Genomic DNA, 17,443 nt, shown 5'->3' with positions numbered 1-17,443 from the left:
ATTAACTCCCAGAATACCTACTTGGTGGGAGATATACTAAATGTTGCTAGTTGGTGGCCTGATGTAGGAGATTTTTTTGATTAGCAAACTACCCAATTTTCCATTGTTTATATCTGTTGCATTTTTGTAGAAATGCTGATTTAGTAATGAGATAGATAGCATCTAATTGCAAAACAAAGAGGAACTCTTGGTTTTATGCATGTCCCAAGGAAAGAGGAAAGGGATGGTATAATAATGGTTAAAATCTTTAAAACTTTCCACCATAGGTTTGCACGCCTAAGATTTTGCAATTACAGTAAATTGTTTCACAAGCTTTTGAAGCCAGAAACAAAAGTCAATTTAAAGAGTAGAGATTCCTTCTCTTCCGATCATGTCAGAAATTTTGAATTTGTAGGATCTGCATCAATCGTGGTTAAACTTGGAACTGAATCAGTATTTCATTCTTGATATACAATTAGTTGTGTGAGTTACATTTAGTGGGGATCCACACAAAATTGAAATATATCAAATTCAAAGTCAAATTAATTCGTCATGTTATCATAACAAGATAATACATATGCTACCTATGGTAACAGAATAATACAAGGAATGCCAGTCCATTATTCTGTGCTGACCAGAACCAGAACAAAGATCTAACAAAGGCAATCAGTTGGTAATAAGTAAAAGCTTAGCCCTACCAAAATAACAGCTACAGAGTGAAATCCAGAGTTCAAAGCCACAGTGGGATCCAGAATGGTGTGTTAGGGACCGAGACTCCCAGTACAGTGCATGGCATGTGCAATTAGGCACTTCAGGTGTTGCCTGGAGACAATGAGTAGGAAACACAGATGATGAATGGGTCTTAACTTCTCTCTTTCTAGAGAAATAGGCGCTTGACTTAAAGCCCCAAACAAGCAGCTCTGTCCACTGGGGATTCAGAAACCAGAATGTTTTCTAAAATCATCATTTTCAAATTGGCAATGCTCATCTTTTTCTTTGTCGCAACATATTGGAGGAGAAAGAATAACTAGTGATGATAATGGCTTATCTTTCCAGCAACAACATAGTGGTCAAAGTGTTAGCCCAGATAGTCGGAGTTTAATTCCACTTCATACTGAATGGTGTTAAAACCTGATCTCCTCTTATCCCAGAAAGTGCTCTACCATCAAACTTTAGACAGCCTACCTGTGAGTGCTTCCACACAAACATCTCATTAGATACTTGGTCTCCCTGTATTAAGGGGAACTAATGTACAAAACTACCAAATATGTGTTTTTTCAAAACTCTCCAAAATTGTTTCTGAGCAGAGTCTTTTCCTTTCCACCAGATGAATTCGGATCAGAAGGGTGGGTTTCAAATTTTGCCACTCCTAGGTGTGTAGCAAAGCCAGACTCATGCTGATAAAGCATTTATACTAGTGTCATGTGAATCTAAAGATGAAGTAAATGTGCAGCCTGGGACAGATCTGTGAATCTACACAAATGAAAAAGAATACAGTGCTATTTTTTTTTAGCCTGTGAAAGGTTTAATATGTGTTAATAAATATAAAACTCTTTTGTATGCTCAACTACAAAATTCCATAATTTATAATAGGCTTTCTAATATATATTTTATTATCGCATATGTACAACAGGCTGGCTTTCAAGAATAGCCTTAAAAAGCATAAGCAACAGGGTAGTTCATCTGTGACTTTTATAATGGACCATAAATGTTTCAGAAGAATGGTCTGGCGAGGGACTTCTTGACTCATATTTTGTTCTGCAGGCTCTGAAAACAAAGAATGTGCATGTATTTAACAATCAACTAGACAGCTTTTGGTTGAACTTTGGCTTAATTGAAATCAGTGGCAAACTTCCCCTCTATTCATGATGAACATTGTGGTATAAAATAATTCCCTGCACCATTATTAATGTGCTGTTCTTTCTTCCATCCCCTGTATTCTTTAAATCTGAGTTTTATTTATATGCTGATATTCCTGTAACTGCTAACCTAAGGAGAAAGCCTCTGTTCTCATATATCCTGACTTTACTTTTGCATTTTTCTGCGTGATTCCTCTTTGATCTGCCTCTGAATTTAATAATGAAATATGACTCAATGTCCCTCGCACTATATATAGCTCCTGCTACATCATGTTCTGTTACCTATCATCTGACACTGTAATTCTTGAAATCTGGCCATTTAATTTGGTCCAAGAAAATGTATCATTTAAGAAAAGACCATGTTCATTTGACTAAGTGAATGCACATTTCTGTTTTCTTACCAAGCACTGGTGACTGTGCAGCTTTTCATGCTGTGTGTGTGGGAATGTTTACAGAATCCTATCAGCAATAATAGTATTTGGCAACAATATTAAGTACAATAGCAGCATTCACGGTTCAATTTCTAAATATGCTATAATGCTGAATATTCTCATTTCCTTTCTACATTACCCCTGCCTGCTGCAGGGCTACGAAGGTAGCCTCCCAGAATTTTGAATTCAGACTTCACCTTCCCCTGCCATGGAACAGGAAATGAAACCTTTGAAAGCCTGGGATCGCTGTACGAATGGAGGGCATTGTAGGTACACCTCATATTTCACGTCTTCCTGCTGACACCTGCAATGTCGGCTCTTTCCATCTCTGGGACATGCTGGACTGTTTCTAAAGACAATTGCCATGCCAACCTCTTAACCACATTGAAACAGTTTATTTTCTGCTTTTCCAATTTCCTAGAACCAAAGATTAATATTCCTGTCAAATTACCTGATCTTTAGAAGAGTCAACAGGACTATTCCTAGGATGAGAACTATGCAGGAGGAATAGGCAATAATGTAGACTGTTTCACCTATAAGCCAAAATCAAAAAGCAGACATGAAAAATTTCTTTCTTTAGTAGTAAGAATCAGGTTTGAGATCTGCATACATACAAATGCAAGCTAAATTAGCAACCAATTCTGATATCATTAAAAGGAGAAAACAGACCTGTATGCCAACAGCAGGAATTACTCTTCCTTCACCAGTTGATGCAAAATAATTTTTGGACTCATTTTAGTAAATACCAACTCCAATAGCACTTTTTATGTGTGGCACTACTTTTTAGTGCTCCAGGGGAACTGCACCATCTTGTTACTCTGATTTGCATTTTGGAGTATTTTCCTGGCTGACTTTAAGGTATTAGTTTTTTTGTGTGTATTACAAGAGATCTGGATCTTAACCATCTTCTAGACTCTCTTTTTCTTTTTGATATATTACTATAATTGCAGCGTGCAGCAATACCTGATCAAACTAATGTAAAATGGGACCTAGCATTTTGTTTCTGGGCCTTGTGCCCATAGAATTTCCTCTTTCTTTTGGGCTTCTGACCAACAAATCACTTACTTGCCTTATGTGCTAAAAAATCCAACTGTTGAGGAAAAACTGGGAATCGTTTCAACTTCTGTCTTTCAGAAAATGAGGGGAAATTGATTTTTCCTGGAGGAATGCATCAGTTTTGATAAAATATTCTGAGGACAATTTTCAGTTCAGAATGCAATAATAACCCAGAATCTGGGAATGAGAAGTGCAGAGGTTAGACTACTTGACAACAGGACTCCAATCCAGATCCACAAGCATAAAACATGAGACTCTTCTATTACTTTCCTGTGGCACTGGTTCTATTATGTATACATAATTAAATAAATTTTATTGATACAGAAGCCCAAACTTAGAAGGGCAAAATATGACTTAAGACATTCCTAAGCTGTTCCACTTTATATAGACAATTAAATAATCATTGAGGAAGAGACTGACTCCATAGCCCCATCCCTGGGCCTGTAAGAAGCTGTGAGAAGGCCAAATTCTGGTCTATGAATCAGTTACCAGTTATTATATTTATAGTGTGTGTGTGGGGGGGATTATGTGGGTGTATAGACCTTAAGTAAGATATTTCCGTGTACACTACATATATGCAATGAGTATAGTCTATTGTATAATACCAATAAGGGAGTATTAATAATGAAACAGCTCCAGTAAGAGAGAGTGAATATACATTCTTGCGCAAGGTAACCAGTGGGAGAAGAGCTGAGCTGGGAGTTGGACCTGCCTATTTTCTGTTCCAGGATGGCACTCACTTTTTCTCCAGAATTTATCCAAAAGTCAAGTTCTCAGATAAAAGAAAAAAATGAAAACAATGATTAAACTATTGCAAGTTATGTAGAATGAACATAGCTTTTCAAGCAGCAGGCTACTGAAAAATATTTAATGTAGTGAATCTTTGAATGAAAAGGGATCTATTTTTGTCCAATGGCAGGACTGCTAATATCATATGTTTAAAAACAGATTAGAAATTTCTCCTCCTCTTAGGTTATACTTATTTAAAATGATGATATTTAGGAAAATAATAATGTTGATTTTTTTTGTGGTTTCTGAATCTTAATTGTACACTCAGTTGATTTTTAAAACTTTCTACCACTGAAGGGGCTACAAGATTTTCTGATTATTTTTAAAGTGGAATGCAAGATTCGCACATATTTAAGACAAATGGAAGTTTTTAAAATCACTTTATATCGCTACAAAGATTAGGAAAAATTTTAAGCAGTAGCAGCCATGGATGGTCAAAAATATTGTTTCATTGTAACATTTTAAAGTAATCTTTTTCTTTAAAAAGTTGGAAAAATTGTTGCATTTTGATTAAATGAAATGCGCAAATAAAATGATCAAGTGAAACCAAAATGTTCCATTTTCTGTCAAAACTTTATATAATAGTATGTTTTTGGTGACGCAGTTTCTGATAAAAGAGATTTGAATAAAGATTATCAGTTTTATGGGAAACACAGAAAAGATGTTAACGATGAGATCATGCTAGAGGCCATATGTTTTCTCCTGCCTTCTGAAAAGGGAGGGAATTCGTAAAGCAGACAGGAGAGAACACTTTTGTGGGAGAAGAGTTAATTCTTCATTTTTTTATATTCTTTGTGGCTGAGCTACATGAATTTGCTTATTCACCTTCCATTAAAAACATTGGTAGAGGTGTGTTTCTTGATAGACACTCTCCTTTTTTAAAAAAATTCAGAGGAATAATTGCATTAATTTTCACTTGTCATCTGTATCCATTCAGTTGTTGAAATGCAAAATAGTGCTATGGAAGTTTAGAAATATAGATATGAAATTTTGGCTCTGTTCATCCCAAATCCTCTCCATGAAAACTATCAGAATACACATTTAAATTGCAGTATGACATAACAGTTTGCATCATCCCATTTTGATCACTGTATGCATGATATTGATCATCTAAATATGCATATATATATATATTTATTCATACATACACACATACATGTACACACACACACACACATATGTATATATGCGTATCTGCCTACATCTGTATCTCTATATACTGTGTATCACACGACTAATTTAACTATGACATAAGGCTTAAAAAACAGTGCATGAGATAAATAAGAAGTACACTAATGGCAATTAAGCACATTTGTAGGTGTGGTTCTGTAAAGAACCTTAGTGCTCCTGCTGGGTCCTCATTCACAGCTCACTAGAAAGCAGACAAATCCATCATTAAGAATTAAAAACACCATTAAAAGTTGGAATACTTTCGTATTATTAGCAGAAATGGTAAAAAATGTAGTGTACCCACACGCTTATTTCATTACTCTCCTAAGAAATAGCTGTTTCTGTTTTGTATGTATTAAGCTTCTCTTCAACCGATTGAAGTGCAAAATTGCAAATCTGGCTTGGGTTCTCTGACTTTGCGGAGAAAGGGGTACAAATACTTTGTATGTACGGTGGAAAATGTGAGAGGCACAGCTGGTGTCTCAAGCCTGGTAGTAGAAAGTGAGTAAAACGTGAGATGTTTTCAGCTCCATCCTACAGAGCGTGAACCTGCCCAGGCCCAGAGCAGCTCTATAGGGGCAGCTCTATAGGGTCCCAGGGCAGGCTAGTGCTACATGTGGCAAATGTCTTTCCCTTCCCTGGACAAGCTGCAAAGATGCAGGGACACGACAGCTGGGGGTGGTAGGTACCACTGAGGCAGTAGCTAGTGCTCGCTGTGGTAGACATGAGGACGTTTCTGATGATAAAGTTTGGGAAAGGATAGCTGTGGGCTCAGCAGGTGGAAAAAATTACTGGGATTAGTCTCATCTGTAAATCTACCTGTTTATGTATACATATTGTGAATATTCATTGGGCAGATTAATTCCAGTTGATGCTCAGAGGTTTATTGGCTACCTGCAGGTTGTCACAGGCTTTTTATTCCACGTTTATAAAACAAGGAGACTGACACTGTTTCATACTTTTCAAATTAAAGTCACTGGAGCTGAACTAATCTCAGTTCCCACAGCAGCTGGTATAATTATAGATAAACCCTGCCAATTACTTGTTTGTCTAGATTCTCAGTACAGCAACACTCCGCAATAGAAAATATCTGATAGCTCTACACTTTAAGGGGAAAATAAGATTAATTTAATCAGTTTTGGGTTAAGCCCAATTTTATTTTATCTCACAAGAAGCAGATAAGAGTTCTGTATTCTCGGCTTCCTTTTCCAGCCAAAAAATACTTTAGTTGCAAAGCTCTACACTGATGAAAGTAAATGCTTATCTTCATACATGAATCATTTTTCAAATTAAAGTGTAGGCAGTAATCTTTTAAATGATGTGAATCTTTAAAATCAGGGGGATAATGTGCATAGTATAAAGTCAAAACCAGGCTGAAAGTGCAAAGCTAGGTAAGCAATAACAACATTTTTAAAGTTGGGAGAGTTTTTGTTGGCTTTATCATTTTCTGTTGCTGTTTTCACAATGATATAAAATTCCAGCCCCATCTAAACCTACAACAAAAGTCTCATTAACTACTGTAAGATCAGGATTCTGCCCACACTTCATCTTGGTACCTGGGTTATATTAACCCACAGATGACTACGTTTCCGTGTACCCTCCAGGGTATCCAAATGAGTGTAAACGCAGTTATATTTTTTGAAAGATCCTGTTATCACCTGCAAAGAACACTTCTACTTAGAAACAATCCTTCCTGATGGCATGGTTTGCAGTGCCACTGAATAGAAGACAAAAATCTTATCTCTTTTTGAATTTTATGATTTAAAATACAGTTGAAGAAATAGAGTTTCTTTCCTAGCATGTTCATCTGCAGCTGGTCATCAACTGATTTTGTGAAAGAGCTCCTTCTGTCTTTCAAAGGCAAGCTGATAAAGGATCCTTCTGAAATTTTGATGTAGGGACAAGATATCGGCAAATCTTATCTCCTGCCTCCCAAATTTGGCAAATATCTTCACACACACAAAAGGCCACAGTTGACCACTGAACTGTTTGCCTCTGCACCCTGAGATTCTGCTTGAGATTTAATTTTAGTAAAGATAAATGTTTTGTAAAGATGGTAAGCCTCTGCTGCTGGAGTAATGCACATTTACTAGCATATGAATCTAGGATACTGGGTTATATTTTTGGCAGTGGGATTTATGAAACAATTTGCAATATGGTTTTTATTATCAGGTAGATATTCTGAATCAGATTCTTCTCCTTGACCTGGCTTCCTACGAGACATTTATAGCTAAGAGAGTTCCCAACTAGCACACATGACAGTTCCAATAGGAGGAATATTTTATTATTTGGTTAAGGCTGGTCAGCATTCTTTTTACTTGTCTAAGGCCATCCAAAATTTTGTTGGAGTTCAAGGATGGGTTTTTGGAAAGTATTCAGACTTCAATGGGAGCAGAATTAACTAGGTGCAGCCTGCTTTTTGCAAACATTTATCTGGATCTCTGAGGAAAATGCATAATACATTTTGCCCACTGAAAGGATATGCAGTTAATAGTAGTCACTGGGGTGAAATACCTCACATCTTACATTTTCTCAGTTAAGAGTAGGATTTCTCCCCCTTAACTTTAATTATTTAAACACTGGAGTCGAGTTCCACCTGGAGATTCAGGCTGCCCCTGTAGTCAGCAAAGAGCAGGCCAGGACACCGTGGATACCAGCAAAGACAGCCTAAAATGGGATCATCCTCCCCTGACAGTCCCTGACTTTCTTTAACTACACAGAACACGCAGATGACATGCGTGATTACTGAGGAAGTAATGCTAATGCTAAAGTAACAAACGAATGCTTAATTATTCACACACAGGTCTCAGGAATCCCAGTCATGACAATCTATTTTTATACCTCCCAGGCGGCTCACTTCAGGGGTAGCTGAAGGCTAGAGATAACAGAATACCCTTTATTTCATACTGTGCACAGAGCTTGAATTACTTTTTCACTGTAAAAGACATTCAGTGTGAACATTTCTGGCAGCTAATTCATAGTAATGTCTAGAGTATTGCAATCTACTCCATGTAAGGGAGAGCAGGTCATTCTCATTACAGTCAATATTTATGCATTAGCTCTCCAGTGTTCTCAGTTTGTAATGGGGTCCTTCAAAAGGAAATATAAAATTAATGTTCTTCCAACTATGAGAAAATTTTCATATTAATTCAATATCCTTTAGCTTTATGTCAATTGTGTGTTGTAAATGCTTGAAAATAAAACTAGATGCAGCTATTCAACCTGTGGGATATCATGATCCACAACAGCATGCCCTTCTGTTGCACGAGGAGGTAGTGTCAGATGCAGAGTGACACAATACTTTCAGCCTTCTCAGCCTGCTTACTGGGGCTTCCTAATTTAGTTGTTGCAACCACTATGGCACAAAACATCAAGAGAGCTAAGAGAGAAGTAGGTGTGACATCAAAGTTAATCATTGATACTACACATTATGACTACTGCTCTCTAATGACTGTATGGAGAGTCGGGCTCTGGCAGGCTTAATAGCTTACTTTTACCCAATTATAATACAGTGATTTTGAGCCATCTATTTCAAAACCATTTATCGGCAAAACTGGGTCAGTCTCATTATCTTTATTCTGTAGTTATATAAGCTAAGACAAACAGGTAGAAAGACTTGTCCACATTATGTCAAATGGGGCAGCTACAGGTAGAGTTAGTTCACATTCCTGAAGCCATCCAAGACCCCCAACCTTTAGTCTTCCCTGTCATACATAAGGGAAATTTCAAGAGTACCTCTAGTAAAATTGTGAAGCGATTCATGCTAACTCACCATTAATTGAAGAAGAATGCAGCTGTGCTCTGGAAAACCTTTCTGCTGGTATTTCTGTATTTACCCAATGGAAACCTTTTTTCTTAATTGAGATTTGACCTGAATATTGAAAAGAAAATGCTTATTAAAAAGTTGATTTTTAAGTGATGACTTAAGTGAATAGTTTTTTTGGTTGTTTTGATAGAAGTCACAGAATTTTATGAAGGCAGCTATTTAAAAGTGTGGTTTACTGGTACTCAATGAACCAAATGAATGAGTGAATACAGAGTCTTCCTTTTTTGTCTCAGTTGTATCTCCACTGTAGTTTGTTTTAGGAAAGAAGTGTGTTTTAAAGAAAAAAATTCTCTGCCTCAAAACTGATTAAATTCTCTTTTTACAGAAACGAAAGTAACAAGTTTAGAAATAGGTCCATCAAAAGGAAGAAAAATTTAGAAATGATGAGGATGGGTAGTAGTTTGAAGTAGTTTCAAAAAGCTGATTCTCCAAGTGAATTTCTAGACCTTGACTCTTTTACAAAGCTTTACTCCATTCAGTTGGCATAATTTCATGAATGTATCTGAAAATATGTATCTTACAGAAAAATGGCCCAATGAAAAGTCTACCTGAGTAGAACAGTTTACAGAGTAAGAGGCTAAAATATGCAAGGATATGCGTGATCACTCACATGAACAGGAGCAAGCTGACAATTTTTTATTCCCTTGAGGAATGAAAACAATAAGACATAAAAAATCATGTCTGCAGTCTGAAATAGCATCTAAATAGCCCTGAACTAAATCTCCTTGTACCATATTATTTCTACGAGATCCAACAGTACAATCCAAAGTTAAAATACTTTGGAAAAATAACCTTTTATTTTCTGTCACTGGTATTTTTTCTTATTCCTTTTGGGACACCGAGCCTACACTGATACTAGTTTACACTGTGCTCCTGTCTCATACAGCAGCCAGCCATTTGCAATTCTTGCCTTTTACTGTGCATGCTGCAGGCTTTAATCTTGTAAGCAGAGCCCCAAGAGCTAACGTTTGTAGCAAGGCAATCCCATGTGATAGCAGGAAGGCGTGATGCTGTAAATGCCATTTGCAGGAAGGTAGAGCTGTCTAGGTTCAGCTCTGCTCTCACCAGTTCTAGAGACAAAGATCCCTTTTGCTGGTCCTGGGCATTTGCCTATTCAGAAAGACTTCAATGTTAAAAAGTCATCATCACTGAGAAAGTGGAAGTTTTCCAAAGTTCGCACCCAGGCCAAACAAGCAAGTTTGCAGAAGAGCTTGGATGAGCTACAAGAGAGCACTCACTTCACATCTCATACAGTACTGCAGTGTTGGCACCGAACATGACAGCCTTTCAATGAACAACATAATCATGTTTTTCTTAGTGTAGTTGTATCACGGCTGGGCATTTAGAAAAAAAACAGAAGCAAAATTCACAACACCATACTAATGTTCAGTGAAGTAGATGCCAACCCTATACTTAGCCAAGGCCTCAGATCCCCAAAGTATTTTTGTTTAACTAGCAGGAACTTCATTGCGCCACAGGAGCAGGCAAGTGTTTTTCCTTCATTCTCAATTGGGTTAGGGAAGTTTCCATCATGAAAAGCTTTTTATCCTGAGACTGCTTCAGGGAATGGCAGCAGCTGATGAGCAATTATTTGATTATCATGATATGAGGGTCATCTTTTTGCTTTATAGGTAAGGATAACTCATCCCATCATGTGATCACTCATTTGGATCATTAAATGAAGCCATAAAGCAAACAAACAAATAAATAATGCTCATCAGTAACACCACAGCTAGTACAGTCGCAAATCTATAAGTGTTATGGTATCACTTTTCCAGGGGAGTTTATATTAAATTTGTAAACTCATGCTATAGTCTGAAATTTAGTACTGACCGTGTAAGCTTGAGGGCAGTGTTTCAACAATTTAATTTTCATTTCTGGGTCGCTTTTGAATTCTATGAGTGACAAGCAAAAGTTAAGCAGTTATCGGTGACAACATTCTGGCTGCTAAAACTCAAAAAATAGCTACTTAATTCAATGAAAAGCATATATACAACTACGATCTATTTTTAAATGGCAGTCCTTTAGCTGGGACTATGAGATAGTCATTGCTGACATTGCTTTTCATTGAAATCATTATGAAAGGATACTTTTCCCAAGCTAGGTTGAGAATATAGAAGATGACTAACATAGGGTATGGTATATTAGCAAATGGTGTTCCCCAAAGGGATTTATACAGCGAAAGAGCTGGTGTAATAGACTTGAGTTCCACTGTGTACCGATCTGGGGAGAAGTGGGTACTTTGGTCTTTAATCTGGTGCCAGGGACTGGTAGTAGCTGGAGGGTTGCAGATGCGGCAGATGAACCTTCCAGCTTAATTTTATCCAGTGGGATCATCTGCCCGGGGACAGCCCTGCGGTTTGAACCACAGTGGAGGAAGTAGGGACAGAGAGGGGATTTGCTTCAAAGCACATTCCTGATCCACACTAAAACATTAATAAATGCACCCATATTGCTATTCATTGCACTAATAATTCCCTGTTAAAGTAGGATTTGGCAACGACTTTTATATTTAACAAAAATAAATAGCTAGTTTAGCACATAAAAGGCTTGAATGGTTCTGAGGAAGTATAGCTTCCCTGAGTTAAACCCAGGGTTTTTACTGAGGGTCAAATCCTGAAGCCTCTATTCGTTGTGCATAGCAGCTTTTTCTTCTAGAGGCCCTATTTAAATCATTAAAGTTATTTTCAGCAGAATGAAGCCATTGCTAAATGAGCGTAGGGCTTCCCAGTCCAACTTTTCATTTTTAATCAGCCCATGTTAATTAAGTTTTCATTAGTTAACTATCTATTAATTGGTAATAGTTATTGAATTATCTGATAATTTGCCATCATACTACCAGCAGGCTGGGGTTCTGGCTGGGGCCAGCCAGTGCTTTCCCAGGCAGCGAGACCCCAGGCATGCTTCTGGCGTTTGCACGGCCCTGACTCCTTTCCCAGCTCCCAATAGTCATTTTGGATGCAGCCATCCCTGTCTGGGGGTGTGATGATGTTGATAGATGGTAGATACACAGATATGAATTCAAAGTGAATGAAACTAAAAGATATCAATACCATTCTGAATACAAGAAGTTGAAACTGTTTACTATTAAATATGTAGGCCTGCAAAATACTCTACCACTATATGTAAAGCAAATAAAAATAAATAAATTACTCTCAAAAAAATGACAGTTAATGCATTGTTATGTACGTCCTGATTTCTATTGCAAACAAGATCTGTGTTCAGAAGTTAAAGCTAGAAAACTCTTGGTTCAGTTTAGTATTCTTACTCTTTTCTATTAAGAAACTATCTGGAGACAGAAGACCATTAATTCTCCTGTTTTTTTATTATGTTTCACAACAGAACTGTTCTTCCAATGCCAGATATTTTTAAGGTTAACATTTATTAAATAATTTTCCAAATATATGTTAGCTAACCTACAGAGTAAGGTGTACTAATATTTAGACTCCAATAAGAAAAGAAAGAAAAAATACTGTGTTATTTATAAGTACTGCAGCAAAGTACAATCTTAAGCCAATGGCAGAAATGCTTTGGAACTTTTCTAATCTACATAGTATTATAGTCCCCAGAAACTATTCTTTTATGGTGATTCCAGCAAATCCATATGATGAGTCATGTAGGCAGTTTTATTGATTTATTACTAATCCAAAATATTTCCAATACCAGAGAAAAAACTGCACCTACAATTTGTGTTTCAATTTGGATTAAAAACTCCAGACATAAACCTTGCTGAAATCAGTGGGGTTACTGCTAAGATAATTTGGCACGAACAAGCATTTTAATAATCCTTTAAACCACTCCTCCTTAAAGTATTATTTGTTACTCACGTAACTCACTGAAGCAGGATTTGCTATGAAGCATGTGATGGAAGAGCTTGCATAAAGCCTGCTCAGGGGGAGGTAAGTTAGGGCAGGTACACTCCACACGCAGCATCGTGCCCCAGGTGCTGATGTAAGCTGCTTTGCAAGCAGCATTTGCAGAACAGGGTATGTCATCCTTGATTAAAGTTTCAAGACAAGCTTCATCTTTGTAGCACTCTTTTGTCACATGCCTCCAGCACTTTGACCGAAAGGTTTTGTATTTTTTCCTAGTAGAAAAGAAAAAGAAATACACAATGACAGTTGAAAAACTTTGTGATTTCGCAAAAAAGACATTCAAGGATAATCAGAAAAAAAGAGAATTTCTCCAAAGGTGCCATTTAAACTTTACCAGTCACGATATTCAATGGCAGCTGAACTAAATTCTGCTCCGATTTAGCTCTGATTGATTTCAGTGAAATTGCAAAATTGCAGTTTGAGGAAAACATGAGTTTTATTCAAAAAGTTTTTGAGAAAAAACAACTGTACTCCAAATCAGCACCTGCGGAGATTTTCCCAGGGTCCAGTAAAACTCAGTGTGAGTACTGGCAATCTCAGATACCCAGAGAAGGAATGTGGGTAAAGGAGTAAAACAGGTGCTTTCTATTGGATAAGTTTGTTGGGTAGTGTGACAGGAAGAATTAATTTGACATAAAATAATTTACGTCCACTGCTAAAAAGATCAGAATACTAACAAAATGTAAAATGTCCAAAAATCTGGATAAATTAGAAGGAATTCAGCTACACTTATTAGACTTAAAAAATTAATTGATAATGGAGATGAGTTACAGGAAGGATTAATTTCGTTGCCAGCTCAATAATCTCAAATGGTTTCAGTTTATTTGCTCTTGGGGTAAGACAAAATTAGCCTTTAATACACTATGCATGACAATAGAAAACATCTATTAAAAGTTAACTAAGAAAAGCAAAGATATTGATTAGAAACTAATTTATCACTTACATTAAATATTTACGGACAATAGAAATAAATTGTTGTTGGATATTGGACATTAATATATTAAAATATTCTTTCTCTAGTCATAAAGATTAGTCTATTAATTTAGTGCTGCTGTTGTGTAGCTATTATAAAGGAAATCACGTTTAAAAATGTGGACTGTTACGATACCAGCTAGGACCTTATTTATAAGTATTTTCATTACACAGGCAAAGGGTTCAAAGCAGATGCCACCTCTGTGTTAATGGAATCATTTTTGTTTGCCCCCTAATTTATAGATATAACTATCCATAATTCACAGAGTAATTTTGCTAATTATGTCCACTTATTGTCAGGAAACATTAATGTTCCCAAAATAACAGGTAATTCAGCAAGTGTCCATTATGGTATTACATGTGCACACATGCACAGACATACATTTGTAGCCCAAATCTTCTTGATATAAAAGGGGGCAATTCCCACTGACGTCAATCTGAACAGCTTGCACAGTATTGAAAGTCTCTCTTGGTCTCTCGGTTTGTTTACTGAAGATTAATTTAAGCTCAGTTAGGAGGTAAACTTCAGGTTTAATCCACACAAGATCCAATGACGACACTGAAAACTTAAGTGGCCAGTTGATATCCACAAATGTCGGTAATTAAGTAGCACTATGAATATGGACCAATTCTATTGCATGTTTTCTAAAATAAAATAAAAATCTGAAACTTATGTTATTCTTCATGACTTCGATGGTCTATGCATGTTTCAGGCTAGCAAGAGAGTTTTTTGCATGCCAGTCAGTCTGAGTTAAAAAGAATAAAAGGAAAGTTTTACAAAGAGGCCAAGCTGGTTGTACAACAGTTAGATACAAAGGGTCAGACTCTTGGGTGGAGGAGGTAATTACTTTAACCCAACAAACTTTGCCCAGTCTGCTGCATAATTTGTTTAAACTGCTAGAGGGCAAAGGTGCAGACTGGCAGGTGTTATCTGAAGAAAGTGGTAATGAAAATACCTAACAACATAGTTTGTCCAGCAAAAGTGGTGTTAAAAGTCGTCAAACACAGGCAGAAGAAAAGTCCATATTAAATTGCAGACCTTAGCTGAAAAAGAACCTTTTTATTTTACTTGGAAAATTACCACAGTTGATACAGACAGTTATGACAGACGTACAGGTGAAACTTCCATTTTATAGTCACTTTTCAGATGAGAACAGGCTTTGAGGAATTGCTAATGTCTGTGCCAAGTGATAGATAACCTAGCTTTTTGACTCCTAAAATTGGGTAAGTTAACCTGGTAAAATCTAAGCACATTTGGGTGGAGAACAAGTTCATGCAAACATTCAGTGTGGCCATTACATCTCTTGGGCGAGGTGCACAGAGGCCCCTTCTGGGTGAGCCTGTGAAGGGGTTATGCAGGTGTCCATGGGTTTGGATGGAGAAATTGCTACCAGCAAACAGCAAGCCGAAGGGAGGAAAAGCAGGAAGGTGACATGTAACAATTTCCTAAGGGCTGACAACCGCTGGAGAGTTGTTGGGTCTGCAAGAAACACCCGTGCACTCTGGCGTCCACGGTGGTTTTGTGAAGCTCGGATCGCCCCCTCGATGGCCGTGGCTGCTGCACACGGCTGGGGGCTACAGGTTTATATAGACATTTGAGGAAACATGGGACGACCCTCTGAGATACTTTCTTAACATCTGTCTGGAAGCCACTGGCCCACCAGTACAACCCTACTTGTATGAGTTCACAGCTGGAGTTGGCCTCCCAGCTGCTGCTTTAAGCAGTGTTGGGGGTGTGTGTGAGTGTGTGAAAGTGCTGTGTGGCTGAAAAAGTGAACGTGCTGTGTGGTTAGCTTTCTGCTGTTCATAACGTCTGGATTCTATTAACAACAACAGCATAATGAGCAGAAGGTGTTCTAGAAATATCGGTTGTGATCTGTCTCCTCTTGACTTTATCCCCTATCAGAGAAAAAGGAATTTACAGCAAAGACTTTTAGAATTTTAGAACATACCTTGGAAATCCGAATAGTTTGGAGCACTGTTGCAAGATGATTACCAGGTCTTGTCCAAAAAATAAATGGTGGCACGAAAGGCTAAGATGTGCTTAGAACTGGGCTCCAAGATTCCCAGTTAAATGGGATATCAGGATTGAAGTTTAAAGACAGCAAACTTTCCACTGTTTGCATCCATAGAATACGGGTTTTGCACATGCCGGATACAAGTAATAATATAGAATAGATGCAGGACAGAAAATCATTTTGCTATAGATGAGATATATGGCATATAAATATATATATAATTACTTGATTAAATCTTTTTTTCTCATGCACATTACAGGGCAAAACACAGGAAAAGTAAACTTTCTTCTACTTACCTGCACAAATCGTTCTCTTCACACATGGGAATTACATCTAGACATGACGGGGCAGGAACTGCAGTCACTGCACAGGGCTTGCCGTGAAGAAGGTCTTTAGCTCTGTGGCAAGATTCATCAGGCTGGATACAATCACAAAAGGTCATGGTTTGGGCAACTTCAGAAGGCATGTTTTGATAGAAGAACCTTATGGCTGCTTGACATTCTTTCATGTTGCATTTTTTATTTACTGAGCAAGCTTTTAGGTATAGGGACAACTGTTTGTTACATACTTCATCTTCAACACACTCTTTGTTCACATCCAAACAGGTTCTGTTTGCTGTGTATTCTAAAAAGAATAATGATTTTTAAAATGTAATCATAAGAAAGCCCATCTGAAGTGATGACAGGTAGTTATTTTGCCTTCAGTATTCCCATTAAAGACAAGTTTGGCTTCCCAAAACTCCGAACCACCTTTTCCAACATTGCCTCTTTAAAGCCTGTTGCACATTATTCAAAATTCTCCCTTCCTGGGCCTCATAAGCAATCCTCCTGCAGGTTTCTGTCCTTCACAGGTAAATGGAGAGAAGAAAGTGAAAAGCGGCAAGGAGAAAGTTCCTTTGCTGTAATGGTTTCTAGAGTGCTAGTGGCTGCTTTGAACTGCTGAAATCTCCAAAATTCAACCTTAAATTATGCTCCACAGTAACTAATGAAGAAGATAACATACATGACATTTCTGTGTTCTTAAAGCTAGTTCAGGTACTTCTATGCTATAAACCTTCCAGAAAGACCTAGATAATTTGGACCTTTAAACTGGGGTAAGGTTTTGCCTCTGTAAATCTGGCAGGATCAGGACTGTTACCTATCAGTTCTGGGATTCTTATATATGCAGAAGCTTAACTGAAAATATTTTGGGATCTATTGATTCCCTGCTCTTTAGTAATTTGAATTAAAACTATTCACTTTAATCCAGACGGAGATTGTTCAATATCTTAAAACAGAGCTAAAATCAGTTATTAAGATTCATAAATAAATTCAGAATTACCTTGCTTGGAGAGGGTGGATAAATTCCATTGTAATTTTGCTTCCATACTAATATTATCTAGAACAAAAAGATATGGATATACGCATAAGCAGGAATGATAAATCATGTCTTACCTTAGTTCTAAACTTTAAAGTACTGGTTGTGATGC

At 37.2% G+C, this 17,443-nt stretch overlaps 1 protein-coding gene across 1 annotated transcript in view; it reads right to left on the bottom strand.

Annotated features, from left to right (window-relative positions):
- Window positions 1-601: 601 nt before the first annotated feature.
- The window catches only part of GFRAL (GDNF family receptor alpha like), a 29,753-nt gene continuing 12,911 nt past the window's right edge, over window positions 602-17,443 (bottom strand). Inside the window, exons 5-10 of the mRNA XM_026103056.2 lie at window positions 17,296-17,352; window positions 16,272-16,599; window positions 12,938-13,197; window positions 9,057-9,155; window positions 2,721-2,802; window positions 602-1,746 (exon numbers count right to left, since the gene is read on the bottom strand). Coding sequence (XP_025958841.2) covers window positions 1,659-1,746; window positions 2,721-2,802; window positions 9,057-9,155; window positions 12,938-13,197; window positions 16,272-16,599; window positions 17,296-17,352 — 914 coding nt within the window. The 3' untranslated portion in view covers window positions 602-1,658. The remainder of the gene's footprint in view (window positions 1,747-2,720; window positions 2,803-9,056; window positions 9,156-12,937; window positions 13,198-16,271; window positions 16,600-17,295; window positions 17,353-17,443) is intronic.

The sequence above is a fragment of the Dromaius novaehollandiae genome, chromosome 3, assembly GCF_036370855.1.
Source record: "Dromaius novaehollandiae isolate bDroNov1 chromosome 3, bDroNov1.hap1, whole genome shotgun sequence".
In the NCBI taxonomy this organism is placed as follows: Eukaryota; Metazoa; Chordata; class Aves; order Casuariiformes; family Dromaiidae; genus Dromaius; species Dromaius novaehollandiae.
Note: the sequence above shows the minus strand (reverse complement) of the source record. Positions and strands in the feature narration are given on the sequence as shown.